Genomic DNA, 19,429 nt, shown 5'->3' on the forward strand with positions numbered 1-19,429 from the left:
ACCTCCCAACTAGACTGACCCTCCCCCAATAGTATGACCCTTCCCGCTAGTCTGGCCCTCCCCACCAGGCTGACCCTCCCCACCAGGCTGACCCTCCCCACCAGGCTGACCCTCCCCACCAGGCTGACCCTCCCCCACCAGGCTGACCCTCCCCACCAGGCTGACCCTCCCCACCAGGCTGACCCTCCCCACCAGGCTGACCCTCCCCACCAGGCTGACCCTCCCCACCAGGCTGACCCTCCCCCACCAGGCTGACCCACCCCACCAGGCTGACCCTCCCCACCAGGCTGGCCCTTCCCACCAGGCTGACCCTCCCCACAAGGCTGGCCCTTCCCACCAGGCTGGCCCTCCCCACCAGGCTGGCCCTCCCCACCAGGCTGGCCCTCCCCACTAGGCTGACCCTCCCCACCAGGCTGACCCTCCCCACCAGGCTGACCCTCCCCACCAGGCTGGCCCTCCCCACCAGGCTGACCCTCCCCACCAGGCTGACCCTCCCCACCAGGCTGACCCTCCCCACCAGGCTGGCCCTAAACGCTAGGCTTTCCCTCCCCATCAGGCTGGCCCTCCCGACCAGGCTGACCCTCCCCACCAGGCTGGCCCTCCCCACCAGGCTGACCCTCCCCACCAGGCTAGCTGGCCCTCCCCACCAGGCTGACCCTCCCCACCAGGCTAGCTGGCCCTCCCCACCAGGCTGGCCCTCCTTACCAGGCTGACCCTCCCCCACCAAACTGGCCCTCCCCACCAGGCTGACCCTCCCCACCAGGCTGACCCTCCCCACCAGGCTGACCCTCCCCACCAGGCTGACCCTCCCCACCAGGCTGACCCTCCCCACCAGGCTGACCCTCCCCACCAGGCTGACCCTCCCCACCAGGCTGACCCTCCCCACCAGGCTGACCCACCCCACCAGGCTGACCCTCCCCACCAGGCTGACCCTCCCTACCAGGCTGACCCTCCCCACCAGGCTGACCCTCCCCACCAGGCTGACCCTCCCCACCAGGCTGACCCTCCCCACCAGGCTGACCCTCCCTACCAGGCTGACCCTCCCCACCAGGCTGACCCTCCCTACCAGGCTGGCCCTCCCCACCAGGCTGACCCTCCCCACCAGGCTGACCCTCCCCACCAGGCTGACCCTCCCAACCAGGCTGACCCTCCCCACCAGGCTGGCCCTCCCCACCAAACTGGCCCTCCCCACCAGGCTAGCTGGCCCTCCCCACCAAACTGGCCCTCCCCACCAGGCTCGCTGGCCCTCCCCACCAGGCTGGCCCTCCCCACCAGGCTGACCCTCCCCACCAGGCTGACCCTCCCCACCAGGCTGACCCTCCCCACCAGGCTGGCCCTCCCCACCAAACTGGCCCTCCCCACCAGGCTAGCTGGCCCTCCCCACCAAACTGGCCCTCCCCATCAGGCTAGCTGGCCCTCCCCACCAGGCTGGCCCTCCCCCCCAGGCTGACCCTCCCCACCAGGCTGACCCTCCCCACCAGGCTGGCACCCCCCACCAGGCTGACCCTCCCCACCAGGCTTGCCCTCCCCATCATGCTGGCCCTCACTGCTAGACTGACCGCCAGGCTGGCCCTCCCCACCAGGCTGGCCCTCCCCACCAGGCTGACCCTCCCCACCAGGCTGACCCTCCCCACCAGGCTGACCCTCCCCACCAGGCTGGCCCTCCCCACCAGGCTGACCCTCCCCACTAGGCTGACCCTCCCCACCAGGCTGACCCTCCCCACCAGGCTGGCCCTCCCCACTAGGCTGACCCTCCCCACCAGGCTGACCCTCCCCACCAGGCTGACCCTCCCCACCTGGCTGACCCTCCCCACCAGGCTGGCCCTCCCCACCAGGCTGACCCTCCCCACCAGGCTGGCCCTCCCCACCAGGCTGACCCTCCCCACCAGGCTGACCCTTCCCACCAGGCTGACCCTCCCCACCAGGCTGGCCCTAACCGCTAGGCTTTCCCTTCCCATCAGGCTGGCCCTCCCCACCAGGCTGACCCTCCCCACCAGGCTGGCCCTCCCCACCAGGCTGACCCTCCCCACCAGGCTAGCTGGCCCTCCCCACCAGGCTGTCCCTCCTTACCAGGCTGGCCCTCCCCACCAGGCTGACCCTCCCCACCAAACTGGCCCTTCCCACCAGGCTGACCCTCCCCACCAGGCTGACCCTCCCCACCAGGCTGGCCCTCCCCACCAGGCTGACCCTCCCCACCAGGCTAGCTGGCCCTCCCCACCAGGCTGACCCTCCCCACCAGGCTAGCCCTCCCCACCAGGCTGACCCTCCCCACCAGGCTGGCCCTTCCCACCAGGCTGACCCTCCCCACCAGGCTGACCCTCCCCACCAGGCTGACCCTCCCCACCAGGCTGGCCCTCCCCACCAGGCTGGCCCTTCCCACCAGGCTGACCCTCCCCACGAGGCTGACCCTCCCCACCAGGCTGACCCTCCCCATCATGCTGGCCCTCACTGCTAGACTGACCGCCAGGCTGGCCCTCCCCACCAGGCTGGCCCTCCCCACCAGGCTGACCCTCCCCACCAGGCTGACCCTCCCCACCAGGCTGACCCTCCCCACCAGGCTGACCCTCCCCACCAGGCTGACCCTCCCCACCAGGCTGACCCTCCCCACCAGGCTGACCCTCCCCACCAGGCTTGCCCTCCCCATCATGCTGGCCCTCACTGCTAGACTGACCGCCAGGCTGGCCCTCCCCACCAGGCTGGCCCTCCCCACCAGGCTGACCCTCCCCACCAGGCTGACCCTCCCCACCAGGCTGACCCTCCCCACCAGGCTGACCCTCCCCCACCAGGCTGACCCTCCCCACCAGGCTGACCCTCCCCACCAGGCTGACCCTCCCCCACCAGGCTGACCCACCCCACCAGGCTGACCCTCCCCACCAGGCTGACCCTCCCCCACCAGGCTGACCCACCCCACCAGGCTGACCCTCCCCACCAGGCTGACCCTCCCCACCAGGCTGACCCTCCCCACCAGGCTGACCCTCCCCACCAGGCTGACCCTCCCCACCAGGCTGGCCTTTCCCACCAGGCTGACCCTCCCTACCAGGCTGACCCTCCCCACCAGGCTGGCCCTCCCCACCAGGCTGACCCTCACCACCAGGCTGGCCCACCCCACCAGGTTTGCCCTCCCCATCATGCTGGCCCTCACTGCTAGACTGACCGCCAGGCTGGCCCTCCCCACCAGGCTGGCCCTCCCCACCAGGCTGACCCTCCCCACCAGGCTGACCCTCCCCACCAGGCTGACCCTCCCCACCAGGCTGACCCTCCCCACCAGGCTGACCCTCCGTGCTAGACCGGCCCTCCCCCACCAGGATGGCCCTCCCCACCAGGCTGGCCCTCCCCACCAGGTTGGCCCAACAGGCTGGCCCTCCCCGCTAGACTGACCACCAGGCTGGCAATCCCCCACCAGGCTAACCCTCCCCGCTTGACTGACTGCTAGGCTGGTCCTCCCCACCAGGCTGACCCTCCCCACCAGGCTGGCCCTCCCCACCAGGTTGGCCCAACAGGCTGGCCCTCTCCGCTAGACTGACCACCAGGCTGGCAATCCCCCACCAGGCTGACCCTCCCAGCTAGACTGACTGCTAGGCTGGTCCTCCCCACCAGGCTGACCCTCCCCGCTAGACTGACTGCTAGGCTGGTCCTCCCCACCAGGCTGACCCTCTCCGCTAGACTGACCGCCAGGCTGGCCCTCCCCACCAGGTTGGCCCTCCCCCACCAGGCTGACCCTCCCCACTAGGCTGACCCTCCCTGCTAGACTGACCACCAGGCTGGCCCTCCCCACCAGGCTGGCCCTCCCCACCAGGTTGGCGCAACAGGCTGGCCCTCCCCGCTAGACTGACCACCAGGCTGGCCCTCCCCGCTAGACTGTCACAGGCTGGCCCTCCCCGCTAGACTGACCGCCAGGCTATCCCTCCCCACCAGGCTGGCCGACCAGGCTGGCCCTTCCCACCAGGCTGGCCCTCCCCGCTAGACTGTCACAGGCTGGCCCTCCCCGCTAGACTGACCGCCAGGCTATCCCTCCCCACCAGGCTGGCCCGCCAGGCTGGCCCTCCCCACCAGGCTGACCCTCCCCGCTAGACTGACCGCCAGGCTGGCCCTCCCCACAGGCTGGCTCTCACCACCAGGCTGACCCTCCCCGCTAGACTGACCGTCAGGCTGGCCCACCAGGCTGACCCTCCCCGCTAGACTGACCGCCAGGCTGACCCTCCCCACCAGGCTGGCCCACCAGGCTGGCCCCAGCACCGCTAGACTAACCGCAAGGCTTGCCCACCAGGCTTACCCTCCACACCAGGCTAGCCCTCCCCACCAGGATGACCCTCCCCGCTAGACTGACCCCCAGGCTGGCCCACCAGGCTGGCCCACCAGGCTGGCCCACCAGGCTGACCCTCCCCGCTAGACTGACCGCCAGGTTGGCCCTCCCCACAGGCTGGCCCTCCCCACAGGCTGACCCTCCCCGCTAGACTGACCGCCAGGCTGGCCCTCCCCGCTAGACTGACCGCCAGGTTGGCCCTCCCCACAGACTGACCCTCCCCGCTAGACTGGCCACTTGGCTGACCCTCCCCGCTCGACTGACCGCCAGGCTGGCCCTCCCCACCAGGCTGACCCTCCCCACCAGGCTGACCCTCCCCGCTAGACTGACCGCCAGGCTGGCCCTCCCCACCTGGCTGGCCCACCAGGCTGGCTCACCAGGCTAGACTGACCGCCAGGTTGGCCCTCCCCACAGGCTGACCCTCCCCGCTAGACTGGCCACTTGGCTGACCGTCCCCGCTAGACTGACCGCCAGGCTGGCCCTCCCCACCAGGCTGACCCTCCCCACCAGGCTGACCCTCCCCGCTAGACTGACCGCCAGGCTGGCCCTCCCCACCTGGCTGGCCCACCAGGCTGGCTCACCAGGCTAGACTGACCGCCAGGTTGGCCCTCCCCACAGGCTGACCCTCCCCGCTAGACTGGCCACTTGGCTGACCCTCCCCGCTAGACTGACCGCCAGGTTGGCCCTCCCCACAGGCTGACCCTCCCCGCTAGACTGGCCACTTGGCTGACCCTCCCCGCTCGACTGACCGCCAGGCTGGCCCTTCCCACCAGGCTGACCCTCCCCACCAGGCTGACCCTCCCCGCTAGACTGACCGCCAGGCTGGCCCTCCCCACCAGGCTGGCCCTCCCCACAGGCTGACCCTCCCCGCTAGACTGACCGCCAGGCTGGCCCTCCCCACCAGGCTGGCCCTCCCCACAGGCTGACCCTCCCCGCTCGACTGACCGCCAGGCTGGCCCTCCCCACCAGGCTGACCCTCCCCACCAGGCTGACCCTCCCCGCTAGACTGACCGCTAGGCTGGCCCTCCCCACCAGGCTGACCCTCCCCACCAGGCTGACCCTCCCCACCAGGCTGACCCTCCCCACCAGGCTGACCCTCCCCACCAGGCTGACCCTCCCCACCAGGCTGACCCTCCCCACCAGGCTGACCCTCCCCACCAGGCTGACCCTCCCCACCAGGCTGACCCTCCCCACCAGGCTGACCCTCCCCGCTAGACTGGCCGCCAGGGACCACCAGGCTGACCCTCCCCGCTAGACTGACCGCCAGGGACCACCAGGCTGACCCTCCCCGCTAGACTAACCGTCAGGCTGGCCCTCCCCACCAGGCTGACCCTCCCCGCTAGACTGACCGCCAGGGACCACCAGGCTGACCCTCCCCGCAAGACTGACCGCCAGGGACCACCAGGCTGGCCCTCCCCACCAGGCTGACCCTCCTCGCTAGACTGACCGTCAGGCTGGCCCTCCCCACCAGGCTGACCCTCCCCGCTAGGCTGACCGCCAGGAACCACCAGGCTGACCCTCCCCGCTAGACTGACCGCCAGGGACCACCAGGCTGACCCCTCCCCGCTAGACTGACCGCCAGGGACCACCAGGCTGGCCCTCCCCACCAGGCTGACCCTCCCCGCTAGACTGACCGTCAGGCTGGCCCTCCCCACCAGGCTGACCCTCCCCGCTAGACTGACCGCCAGGGACCACCAGGCTGACCCTCCCCGCTAGACTGACCGCTAGGCTGACCCTCCCCGCTAGACTGACCCTCCCCGCTAGGCTGGCCCTCCTGACCAGGCTGACCCTCCCCGCTAGACTGACAGCTAGGCTGGCCCTCCCCACCAGGCTGGCCCTCCCCGCTAGACTGACCGCCAGGAACCACCAGGCTGACCCCAGCACATATCACTGCTCGCTACTGTCCCCAGGAAGCGTCTGCGGCAGAAAGAGATGAGTCGCGGACCGTACAAGATCCTGCTGGCCTCGTCTGACCTGACACTGTCATGCCGCGCTGAGAACGCCCCGAGGAAGGTGGGAGATTATGTCTGCATAGCGGGATGTGTTCTGTCCGTCCTGGTATGTCTACCTCTATCTCCTAATCTCTGTGTCTGTCTGTCTCTGTCCGTATGTCTGTCTACCAACCATCTCCGTGTCTAGTGGATTTTGTGTTATTCATTCAGATGCTGTTATGGATCTCTTGTGACGTCCCCCCTGAATTATGCTCCCCTCCCGCGGTGGTCTGTTATGTTGTGGAACCTGTGCACTTACTGATTATTCGTCTGCTTATTAATGTTCGCTTTATTTTAATCTTAATGTGAGATTTTCGTGTGTAGTGAGTGGCAGTGCTCACCACGTCTAGTGTGGAGGGTAGATGTGTGTGTGTGTGTGTGTGTGTGTGTGTGTGCCGCTGCTGCTGTGTCAGTTGCTGCTGCTGCTGCTGCTGCTGCTGTCTGTTGCTGTCTGCTGCTGCTGCCTGATGCTGCTGCCTCCTTCTCTGCTTCTACCCTATCTTAATTACTCCTTCACCTGCCCGTCACAAACCATCAATGGTATAATCCAGCCGTCCTCAAAATATTGGTCAGGTGGTCAGTAATCCCGCACGGCGTGACCCCTGAACACAACGGGGCGAGGGTACACGGTGTGGACGACACACCAGCCACCAAGGTACACGGTGTGGACGACACGCCAGCCACCAAGGTACACGGTGTGGACGACACGCCAGCCACCAAGGTACACAGTGTGGACGACACACCAGCCACCAAGGTACACGGTGTGGACGACACGCCAGCCACCAAGGTACACGGTGTGGACGACACGCCAGCCACCAAGGTACACGGTGTGGACGACACGCCAGCCACCAAGGTACACGGTGTGGACGACACGCCAGCCACCAAGGTACACGGTGTGGACGACACGCCAGCCACCAAGGTACACGGTGTGGACGACACGCCAGCCACCAAGGTACACGGTGTGGACGACACACCAGCCACCAAGGTACACGGTGTGGACGACACGCCAGCCACCAAGGTACACGGTGTGGACGACACGCCAGCCACCAAGGTACACGGTGTGGACGACACACCAACAGTAGTGAAATATGAGACTAGAACCATGCGCACCAGTGAAAAATGAGACTAGAACCATGCGCACCAGTGAAATATGAGACTAGAACCATGCGCACCAGTGAAATATGAGACTAGAACCGTGTGCACCATCTGGCCAGGTGGGCCTAATAGGCCCAGGTGGCCAGCTGGTTGAGGTATGTAGGCCTTCCGGTATGTGGGGAGCTTTTCCCCGGATGTTTGGCGCGCGCCGGACGCGTGTGAGCGTCCGGTGTCTTGTTAGGCGTTATGGACTGATGGGGGTCATGTTGTGTGGGGTAGTAGAGTATGTGGGGTATGTGGGTAGAGTAAGGAATAGGAGTAGAATAGGATAAGAGTAGAATATGTGGATAAGAGTAGATGAATATGTATGTCTGTTTGTCGTAGAGTCAATCCAGTGTGTAGAGATAAATAGTTAGATTAATAGATGAGGGTAAGTAAGGCTATGTAGAGGGGGTGGAGGGGGGAGGGTCTCAACATATGCTGGTATGTTGAGGGGTGAGGGAGGGGGGCTTCCCCTCGACCTGAGAGGGTCCTGAGGGGTAGGAGAGCAAGGGACTTAAGATGACGAGGGAACAGCTGTTTGAGGTTTTGTGTTTTTGACAGTGGGGTCAATATTTTTCTAGGTGTCAAGCCGGGTTGTGTTGGGCGCGGCACCAGGGCGGATGTGGTCCCCCCCCCCCTCACACCCCACTTCCCCTCAGCTCCCCCCCTCGACAGGTGAGAACCTGTATCTATCACCTATGACTTTCACACACTCACTCCGTGGGTCTGGAGGACTGCTTTTTGATGACAGCAATACGGCACACCATAGTCACTCCTGTCACAGCTCACTCTGCCACATAGCAGCAGCGAGACATGGGCCATGAGGCAGCCCACATACCGCTAAGAAAGGAGAACAGTAATTGTGTGTAGTCTTTGACGCCTCACACATTAAAGTGTGGTCATATGTCCCACCCGCCCCTCACTCCCCTCCCATGCTCCTGCCCCTCACTCCCCTCCCATGCTGCTGCCCCTCACTCCCCTCCCATGCTCCTGCCCTTCACTCCCCTCCCATGCTCCTGCCAGTCATCAATTTCCCACTTCACATTTCCCCAGTCCACCATAAACGAGGCAAACACATTATATATATATATATATATATATATATATATATATATATATATATATATATATATATATATATATATATATATATATATATCTTTGTATTCATATCAAGTAATGTTTATAGCCTGAGGTAGAGTTTTTTTTTAATCTCGCTCATAATTTGGTAGGACTGAGTAACAAACCTCTTCATAGCATTGAGTGTGTGTCATTGTTCATTCTCAAAGATGAGCCATGACCTCAACATACAATTTCCGAGGGAGTGGTGTGTACAAATGAGGGTGCTAATTTAGCCGCACTGTTTTTGTAAACAGGGTGGGTGAAAGGGGCACCCTTCTCCCTCCCCTCCCTTACCTTCTAGAGTGGTATGGACCAGGACCACATACTCACACATAGACCTGAGAAGTGTCATCACACGGCACATCACTTAGTAAACTCAGTCAAAGTCAGTAGGTTAGAGTTTACTGAAAGAGGGAAACATTTTTTTGGTGGGGAGCGAGCCTTCGAGGCGGGTCGCCTCCGTAAAGGTTGACACATGACTGAGGCTAAATGTGGTGACACCGTACACCTTAGCCGACCGCTCCCTCCCCTCACACTTGACACCCGCAAGTTAGCAGCTAACACGCTTTTCTCCCTATACAGAATAAAAATAAATAAATAGTTAGGAGAAGTAAACCCATTATATATAATTTTTATTCTTTATTATTATTTAACATCAATCCCAGGAGCTTCGCAATTACACACATCTGGGGTAGTGGTTTGATGCGTAGTGAGATGGACGAGGTATTGGGATGACCTTACCCTCACCCCTGTCCACCCCCACCAAACCCCAACCCCCCTCCCACCCCCCTTCCAATCCCAAACCATCAAGCATCACTTCACCCTTCCCAGACCGGATGTTCTATGCAAAGTCTTTAGTAGTAGTATTATTTCCTGTTCATATGTAGAGTAGTGATCCCGTTCACAAACACACAAATGCTATCCCATTCCACACATGCTCACCAGAGGACATACCACGCTGGAAGACAGAAGAGTTTGGTGAGACGTGATCACGAGGTCTTGAACTAGATAATGACAGGGGAACAACAAAGCTGTGATATTGAAAAGAAACTGAACTGAATTTGAAAGTTGATTAATATATGTAATGTGAAGCCAATCTGCTGGAAAACAGTAAGCAAACTTTATTTGAAAAGAATATGAGAAGACTGAAAAGCAGGACGCGGGGAAATGGGTAAAAATAAGAAGTAATGGTCATCATAAACATAACATAAGATATCCATGACCGTAATTAATACAGTGTGAACTCTCTTAAAGCTATGCTCACCGTGAAATCTCGTCACTAAGAATAACTTGTCACTCTGCGAAACAAATTATTGACTATAAGTGCGACAGTGAGAATAAAATGAGCACTTATGTTTTGGAGTACTATTTTAGTCAAGAAATGCTGTAAAGGATGATTATTGACTAAAGAGACTTTCGCGGACTGCTGGTGTTTGATGTGTTGAACTGCTTAAAGGAACCATATTTCCTAGAAAAAAAATTCCTGTGAAATAATGCGTGTTATATGTTTTGACTATCTAGCTAATAGCGTATTGCCTGGCTAATAATGAAATGTCACATTTTGTCTGACTCACTTAGCACAAGTGAAGAGAAAACATTGAAAAACTTGCAAAGGTTAAAACTCTGTGAAATCATATCTGTTATGTTAAGTTTTGACTAACTGATTAATAGCTGACTATTACTACATTACTGTCTTTATGTTATGTTTACCTCGATAGCGTTGTAATGCTTGGAAATTGTATGTGTGGATCCCGTTTCCCTCTTACTGCACATCAATAATGGTGGCTGTAAAGTATTTTTATGGAACATGACTCTTCTTATTCTTACCCCTTTTTAAACACTAGATGCAATACCCAAGCTGTGTTTGCCTTCTCTCTCTCTCTCTCTCTCTCTCTCTCTCTCTCTCTCTCTCTCTCTCTCTCTCTCTCTCTCTCTCTCTCTCTCTCTCTCTCTCTCTCTCTCTCTCTCTCTCTCTCTCTCTCTCTCTCTCTCTCTCTCTCTCTCTCTCTCTCTCTCTCTCTCTCTCTCTCTCTCTCTCTCTCTCTCTCTCTCTCTCAATATGGATGTGGGTTATTTGTGTGATCTTGGGAGATATGATCGCCACATATAAGTTTCTCAAAGAAAATGATAAGCTATGTAAGGACCTATTATTTAACACACACACAAGACATCCCTGCAGTAGTGAGATTCCCTTTGATAGCTGTGCCCGTGTCAATGAACAATTAAAAGTTCAAAGATGTTTCGGAGTGCTATTTTAGTCAAGAATTATTTTAAGATTGGAAAACTTTAAACTAAGGTAAATAATCACACATGAAGTGATTTCCACGTTCAGTAAACACTTACTGAGTTGTAAACTGAATGCCTGAGCCACCCAATATATGGATGATGATAGTAGTATTTAATTTAAGATGGAAAACTTTAAACTAAAATGAACTCACATGAAGAAATGTAGGTAGTGAACATGTCTCCTCAGCCTTTTATCTTCTGCAAAACCTTTCCTCCTATCTCAACCCTATTAGTTCATGTTCTCGTGTTTCACTTCTTCTTAAAACTAAATCTTCAACAAGATCCTGTAGATCTGAGGCAAAGTGAAATTGACAGTGCTTAATTTAGAAACTGTACTTGTGGTCGGTCTCGAACCCATTGTTGATGTGACGACTTATATTGAATTTTGTAACTAGCTGATCAAGATTGTAACTTGCTTAGCTAAATGAATTGTGGGGTTCAGTCCCTGAGCCCATTATGTGCCTCTGTTACCCTTTCCAATAACGCCCGCAAGATAGGTATGGGGTGCATAATAAATGAACTAAACTAACTAAACTGTCATACAGTGCTAATGGCATAAGGTCAGCCTGACGAAACTGTAGATGCTATGTCCTACCAAATTGAAGCCGGGTATTTCAAAAATTACTCAACTCGAGAGAGAAGCAGTCTATCCCATATCATGTTAGAGTCTTCAGTCCACTGTTGCTGTTGGACTTACTGAGTTACTAAGGGATGGTTTTAAAATATAATAATAATAATAATAACAAGACTAAGATTCGTGAGGTATATGTTGTGATCACACAGTTAACAAAAAAATATTAGAGTTTGTAGGTAGTGATCACGTCTCCCCAAACTCTTCTGTCTTCCAGCGTGGTATGTCCTCTGGTGAGCATGTGTGGAATGGGATAGCATTTGTGTGTTTGTGAACTGGATCACTACTCTACATATGAACAGGAAATAATACTACTACTAAAGACTTTGCATAGAACATCCGGTCTGGGAAGGGTGAAGTGATGCTTGATGGTTTGGGCTTGGAAGGGGGGTGGGAGGGGGGTTGGGGTTTGGTGGGGGTGGCTAGGGGTGAGGGTAAGGTCATCCCAATACCTCGTCCATCTCACTACGCATCAAACCACTACCCCAGATGTGTGTAATTGCGAAGCTCCTGGGATTGATGTTAAATAATAATAAAGAATAAAAATTATATATAATGGGTTTACTTCTCCTAACTATTTATTTATTTTTATTCTGTATAGGGAGAAAAGCGTGTTAGCTGCTAACTTGCGGGTGTCAAGTGTGAGGGGAGGGAGCGGTCGGCTAAGGTGTACGGTGTCACCACATTTAGCCTCAGTCATGTGTCAACCTTTACGGAGGCGACCCGCCTCGAAGGCTCGCTCCCCACCAAAAAAATGTTTCCCTCTTTCAGTAAACTCTAACCTACTGACTTTGACTGAGTTTACTAAGTGATGTGCCGTGTGATGACACTTCTCAGGTCTATGTGTGAGTATGTGGTCCTGGTCCATACCACTCTAGAAGGTAAGGGAGGGGAGGGAGAAGGGTGCCCCTTTCACCCACCCTGTTTACAAAAACAGTGCGGCTAAATTAGCACCCTCATTTGTACACACCACTCCCTCGGAAATTGTATGTTGAGGTCATGGCTCATCTTTGAGAATGAACAATGACACACACTCAATGCTATGAAGAGGTTTGTTACTCAGTCCTACCAAATTATGAGCGAGATTAAAAAAAAACTCTACCTCAGGCTATAAACATTACTTGATATGAATACAAAGATATATATATATATATATATATATATATATATATATATATATATATATATATATATATATATATATATATATATATATATATATATATATATATATATATATAATGTGTTTGTGGACTGGGGAAATGTGAAGTGGGAAATTGATGACTGGCAGGAGCATGGGAGGGGAGTGAGGGGCAGGAGCATGGGAGGGGAGTGAGGGGCAGCAGCATGGGAGGGGAGTGAGGGGCAGGAGCATGGGAGGGGAGTGAGGGGCGGGTGGGACATATGACCACACTTTAATGTGTGAGGCGTCAAAGACTACACACAATTACTGTTCTCCTTTCTTAGCGGTATGTGGGCTGCCTCATGGCCCATGTCTCGCTGCTGCTATGTGGCAGAGTGAGCTGTGACAGGAGTGACTATGGTGTGCCGTATTGCTGTCATCAAAAAGCAGTCCTCCTGACCCACGGAGTGAGTGTGTGAAAGTCATAGGTGATAGATACAGGCTCTCACCTGTCGAGGGGGGAGCTGAGGGGAAGTGGGGTGTGAGGGGGGGGGGACCACATCCGCCCTGGTGCCGCGCCCAAAACAACCCGGCTTGACACCTAGAAAAATATTGACCCCACTGTCAAAAACACAAAACCGCAAACAGCTGTTCCCTCGTCATCTTAAGTCCCTTGCTCTCCTACCCCTCAGGACCCTCTCAGGTCGAGGGGAAGCCCCCCTCCCTCACCCCTCAACATACCAGCATATGTTGGGACCCTCCCCCCCTCCACCCCCTCTACATAGCCTTACTTACCCTCATCTATTAATGTAACTATTTATCTCTACACACTGGATTGACTCTACGACAAACACACATACATATTCATCTACTCTTATCCACATATTCTACTCTTATCCTATTCTACTCCTATTCCTTACTCTACCCACATACCCCACATACTCTACTACCCCACACAACATGACCCCCATCAGTCCATAACGCCTAACAAGACACCGGACGCACACACGCGTCCGGCGCGCGCCAAACATCAGGGGAAAAGCACGCCACACATACCGGAAGGCCTACATACCTCAACCAGCTGGCCACCTGGGCCTATTAGGCCCACCTGGCCAGATGGTGCACACGGTTCTAGTCTCATATTTCACTACTACTAACCACCAAGGTACACGGTGTGGACGACACGCCAGCCACCAAGGTACACGGTGTGGACGACACGCCAGCCACCAAGGTACACGGTGTGGACGACACACCAGCCACCAAGGTACACGGTGTGGACGACACACCAGCCACCAAGGTACACGGTGTGGACGACACACCAGCCACCAAGGTACAGGGTGTGGACGACACGCCAACCACCAAGGTACAGGGTGTGGACGACACACCAGCCACCAAGGTACACGGTGTGGACGACACGCCAGCCACCAAGGTACACGGTGTGGACGACACACCAGCCACCAAGGTACACGGTGTGGACGACACACCAGCCACCAAGGTACACGGTGTGGACGACACGCCAGCCACCAAGGTACACGGTGTGGACGACACGCCACCCACCAAGGTACACGGTGTGGACGACACGCCAACCACCAAGGTACACGGTGTGGACAACACGCCAACCACCAAGGTACAGGGTGTGGACGACATGCCAGCCACCAGGTACAGGGTGTGGACGACACGCCACTACCCCTACACCACACATGGTGTGGCACAAGTCCACAGTGGCGCCTCCTGCCCCTCCCTCGAACTCACTCACACCTCGGCTATTATTGCTATAATTGATAAAGAGGCTGAATAATTCAAATCATCATAGGATCGAATTAAGTATATTAATTGGAATAATGGGGAAAGCAATGGATTTGATCTCCGTTGAACAAATCCACAAGGGCCGTGACGAGGATTCGAACCTGCGTCCGGGAGCATCCCAGACACTGCCTTTATCGACTGAGCTACGACAGGGTTAAAAGGGTTGAAACCGAAGTTCTACTGAACTTACTGGATCCCGTAGCCTCTCCGAGGCACAAACCAGGGTTTTACACAACCCCCCCCCCCCCTCACGACCCTTGTGGATTTGTTCATTTGATGCATCACGTTAGTGTGATCTCTGTGTGTAATAATGTAAGGGCGAAGAGGGAGAACGGCCTATTGACATAGCTCGGGTGCAGGGGGGGGGGGTTGTATAAAAGCCTGGTTTGTGCCTCGGAGAGGCTACGGGATCCAGTAAGTTCAGTAGAACTTCGGTTTCAACCCTTTTAACCCTGTCGTAGCTCAGTCGATAAAGGCAGTGTCTGGGATGCTCCCGGACGCAGGTTCGAATCCTCGTCACGGCCCTTGTGGATTTGTTCATTTGATGCATCACGTTATTGTGATCTCTGTGTGTGATGATCTCCGTCATATTATTTATTCACGAAGTTTAGGTATAATAGTTTCGTTGGTTACGGCTAGTGATGACGAGGGGCTGACTCGTCACCAGTGTTACATCAGCCCTTAATGTTATCATAATCAATAAATATTGTAATAACAGAGATAATTCCTCATAATTATTCTGTTTAATGTGTCATAATTCATGGTTAGTCTTATAAACATAATAGAGGACGACTCCTCATAGCTGTATATTACTATATACTTTTTATTGTACAATAAATTACGTGGTAAGTGGGAAATATTCCCCACAGTCAGAGAGATGTTGCAAAGTTTTCCTTTACCGTGAGAGTAGTGAGAAAATGGTCCCAAGTAAAGGAGTAGTTGAAGCAAACTCTAGTCCTCACTTTAAACGTTGATATGATAAAGAAATAGGAGGACGCCGGTGCTGTAGACACCCGGCGGCCAGAGACACCAGCTCCAAGAGCAATGCTCCACCCTGCAGGCACAAGTGAGCGCATGCACGCGCACGTACACACTCGCTCACACACTCCGGGGCGCTAGTGCCAGAGTGGACAGCACGCTAGATATGTAATCCTGTGGTCTGGGGTTCGATTCCCGGCGCCAGTGGAAACAAAAATGTGCAGAGTTTCTTTCACCCTGATGCGCCTGTTACCTAGCAGTAAATAGGTACCTGGGAGTTAGACAGCTGTTACGGGCTGCTTCCTGTGTAATTACCTAAGTGTAGTTACAGGATGAGAGCTATGCTCGTGATGTCCTGTCTTCCCAGCACTCTTTGTCATATAACGCTTTGAAACTACTGACGGTGTGTGTGTGTGTGTGTGTGTGTGTGTGTGTGTGTGTGTGTGCGTGTGTGTGTGTGTGTGTGTGTGTGTTTGTGTGTGTGAAAACAAAAAATTAAAAAACGTTAGTAGTTAGTAACAGTTGATTGATTGACAGTAGAGAGGCGGGCCGAAAGAGCAGAGCTCAACCCCCGCAAGCACAATAGGTGAATATACACTCGCACGCAGAAAGAAAACAGCAGTAAAGGAACAGGTAATGCAGCTGAGGATAGGGACAGACAGGTTCACTACAGATGACAAGGAAATGTACGAGGAACTCAATAAGAAATTCCAGGAGGTCTTCACATTAGAGCAAAGAGAAGTTCCAGAGATAAGAGAGAGAATACCTAACCAAACACCACTGGAGAAGTTTTATATTACCAGTGGGGAGGTGAGGAAGCATTTGCTAGAGTTGGATGTAACAAAGGTCATCGGCCCAGACGGAATCTCACCATGGATACTAAAAGAAGGAGCAGAAGTACTGTGCCTGCCACTCTCAATGATGTATAACAAAACACTGGTAACAGGAGAACTGCCAAAACTTGATAAGATGGCTAATGTAGTCTCAATATACAAAGGTAACAGACAGGAGGCACTGAACCACAAGCCAGTCTCCCTAATTTGTACACCATGCAAGGTGATGTGTAAGATTTTGTGAAATAAACTAGTAAACCTTCTGGAGCAAAAGAACTTTTTAACACATCATCAGCATGGGTTCAGGGATGGCAAATTGTGCCTCACATGATTAATTAAATTCTATGACCAGGATAGAAAACTCAGGCAAGAAAGACAAGGATGGGCAGACAGCATATGTTTGGATAGTCAGAAAGCCTTTGACATAGTGCCCCATATATGAATAGTGCAAGAGCTGGAGATGCAGGCACAAGTAAAATGGATGGTACTCCCCTGGATAAGGGAGTACCTAGGCAAGAGAAGACAGCGAGTCACTGTGAGGGGTGAGGTCTCAGATTAGCGAGGCGTCACCAGTAGAATCTCTCAGGGATCAGTCCTTGGACCTATACTGTTTCTGATGTACGTAAATGATCTCCCAGAGGGTATAGACTCGTTCCTCTCAATGTTTGCTGATGATGCAAAAATTATGAGAAGGATTAAGACAGGGAGATAGCAAGAGGCTACAAGATGACGTAGACAAACGGAAGGAATGGTCCAACAAATGGCCACTAAGATTCAAGCCAAGTAAATGTAAGGTAATGAAACTAGGAAGAGAGAACAGGAGGCCGGACACATGATACCGAACGGGAGACAAAGTCCTTCACGAAACGGACAAGAAAGAGAAAGATCTAGGCGTTTATATCACGCCGAACCTGTCTCCTGAAGACCACATCAAAAAACCATCATCAGCGATGTATGCGAGGCTGCCTAACATCAGAACTGTACTTAGAAACTTGTGTGAGGAATCAATCAGGACCTTGCATGCCACATATGTAAGACCAATCCTGGAGTATGAGGCCCCAGCATGGAGCCGGTACCTAGTCAAGCATAATATGAAACTAGAGAATGTTCAAAGGTATGCCACTAGACTAGTCCCAGAACTAAAAGGGATGAGTTACGAGGAAAGGCTGCGTGAAATGCACCTCATGTCTATGGAAGGCAGAAGAGTTCAGGGAGACATGATCACCACATACAAAATTATCAGGGGGAATTGGTAGGGGTAGATAAGGACAGATTATTTAATACGGATGGTACACGCACAAACGGACACAGGAGAAAGTTGAGTACCCAAATGAGCCACAGAGACATTAAAAAAAACTTTTTCAGTGTCAAAGTAGTTAATAATAAATGGAATGTTAATAATAATACATCACTGCCTAATGGAATGCATTAGGCAGTGATGTGGTGGAGTATGAAGTATGGTTTACTCCTTACACAGTTTCAAATGTAAATTTGATAGAGCCCAATAGGCTCAGGAACCTGTGCATTAGTTGATCGACAGTTGAAAGGCGGGACCATAGAGCCGAAGCTTTACCCCCGCAGGCACAACTATGTGAGAATAACTAGGTGAACACACACACGCGCGCACTTCTCCTGTCTTGATTAAAAGCGTCGGAACATAGTGAAGTGAGGTAAGGAACTGGGAAATGACAGGGTGTAGGAACGGAGGCCAACGTCCTGCACTGTTGGGGCATCAGACACCGACCCTGCAAGCAGCGAGACCGCCCCGTGTACCGACCAGTCCAAGTGCTGAAATGAGCTGTGTTGTAGTTTTGTCTAGTGTGTTGACCATGAAGATATTGCCATCAAGTCTCACTCTCACCATCTACCTGTCTGTGCTCCACCGGCGGGGGAGACTGCGTGCTCCAGCAACCTGCAGGACAGCTTGGCTGGCCCTCCTCTGGCCAGAGGATAGCAGACAGACTATCGTATTCCATTCTCTAGGAACAAGCTGTAGTCGGGTTGAGGGCCAGTGTAGACAATCCCAGCTCCAGTATTAATGACAACATTGGTCCCGTCATCACAGGAAGTGAAGTATTACTTTTTGGTTTCTGTTGTGTGCTACTGAAGGTGGTAGTGCTGGTTACGATCGGTTATTTTCGGTTAGGATTTATTATTTTGGGTTAAGATTTTTTATTTTTCATTAGGATTTGATATTTTTGGTTAGTATTTCTTATTTTTGGTGAAGATTTTTTTATTTTATATTAGGATTTCTTATTATTTTGGTTAGGATTTGTTATTTTTTGTTGGGATTTCCTATTTTTGCTAGGATTTTGTTATTTTTGGTTAGAATTTGTTATTCATTGCTTAGGATTTGTTATTTTTCGTTAGGATTTGTTAGTGTTGGATTAAGTAATAATTATTAACTAGGACGTTCTTAATTACCAAAAGAAACCCCCTTCAACAATGGAGACTCCAGTTTCCTATTTATAATTAGGATTTCATATTATTGGTTGGGATTTCTAATTTTTGGTTAGGATTTCTTTTTTTTTTATTAGGATTTCTTATTTTTGGTTAGGATTTCTTAGTTTTGGTTACAATTTGTTATTTTTGGTTAGTATTTCATATTTTTAATTAGGATTTTCTATTTTTGGTTAAGATCTGTTATTTTTTGTTACGATATCTTATTTTTGGTTACGATGTGTGAATTTTGGTTATGATTCCTCTCTTTTGGTTACAATTTGTTATTTTTGGTTAGAATTTCTAATTTTTGGTTAGGATTTCTTATTTTTGGTTAATATGTCTTATATTTTATTAGGATTTCTTATTTTTGGTTAGGATTTCTTATTTTTGGTTAATATGTCTTATATTTTATTAGGATTTCTTATTTTTGGTTAGGATTTCTTATTTTTGGTTACAATTTGTTATTTTTGGTTAGGATTTCTTATTTTTGGTTACAATTTGTTATTTTTGGTTAGGATTTCTTATTTTTGGTTTAGAATTTTTTTATTTTTTTATTACGATTTCTTGTTTTTGGTTGGGATTTGATATTTTTGGTGAAAATTTTTAATTTTTATTAGCATTTCTAATTTTTTGGTTAGGATTTGTTATTTTTTGCTAGGATTTTCTTATTTTGTTTAGGATTTGTTGTTTATGGTTAGGATTTGTTGGATTGTTGGATTAAGTAATAATTATTAACTAGGGTGCTGTTAATTACCACAAGAAACTACTTCAATACTG

General features: G+C 53.0%; 1 protein-coding gene across 1 annotated transcript in view; it reads left to right on the forward strand.

The window, feature by feature from the left end:
• The first annotated feature begins 6,191 nt into the window (after nt 1–6,191).
• Nucleotides 6,192–19,429, forward strand: part of LOC123756045 (retinal guanylyl cyclase 2) — a 100,358-nt gene continuing 87,120 nt past the window's right edge. Inside the window, exon 1 of the mRNA XM_069339990.1 lies at nt 6,192–6,316. Within this exon, the coding sequence (XP_069196091.1) occupies nt 6,236–6,316 (81 nt within the window). The 5' untranslated portion in view covers nt 6,192–6,235. The remainder of the gene's footprint in view (nt 6,317–19,429) is intronic.

Source organism: Procambarus clarkii, chromosome 43 (genome assembly GCF_040958095.1).
Source record: "Procambarus clarkii isolate CNS0578487 chromosome 43, FALCON_Pclarkii_2.0, whole genome shotgun sequence".
Taxonomy (NCBI): domain Eukaryota; kingdom Metazoa; phylum Arthropoda; class Malacostraca; order Decapoda; family Cambaridae; genus Procambarus; species Procambarus clarkii.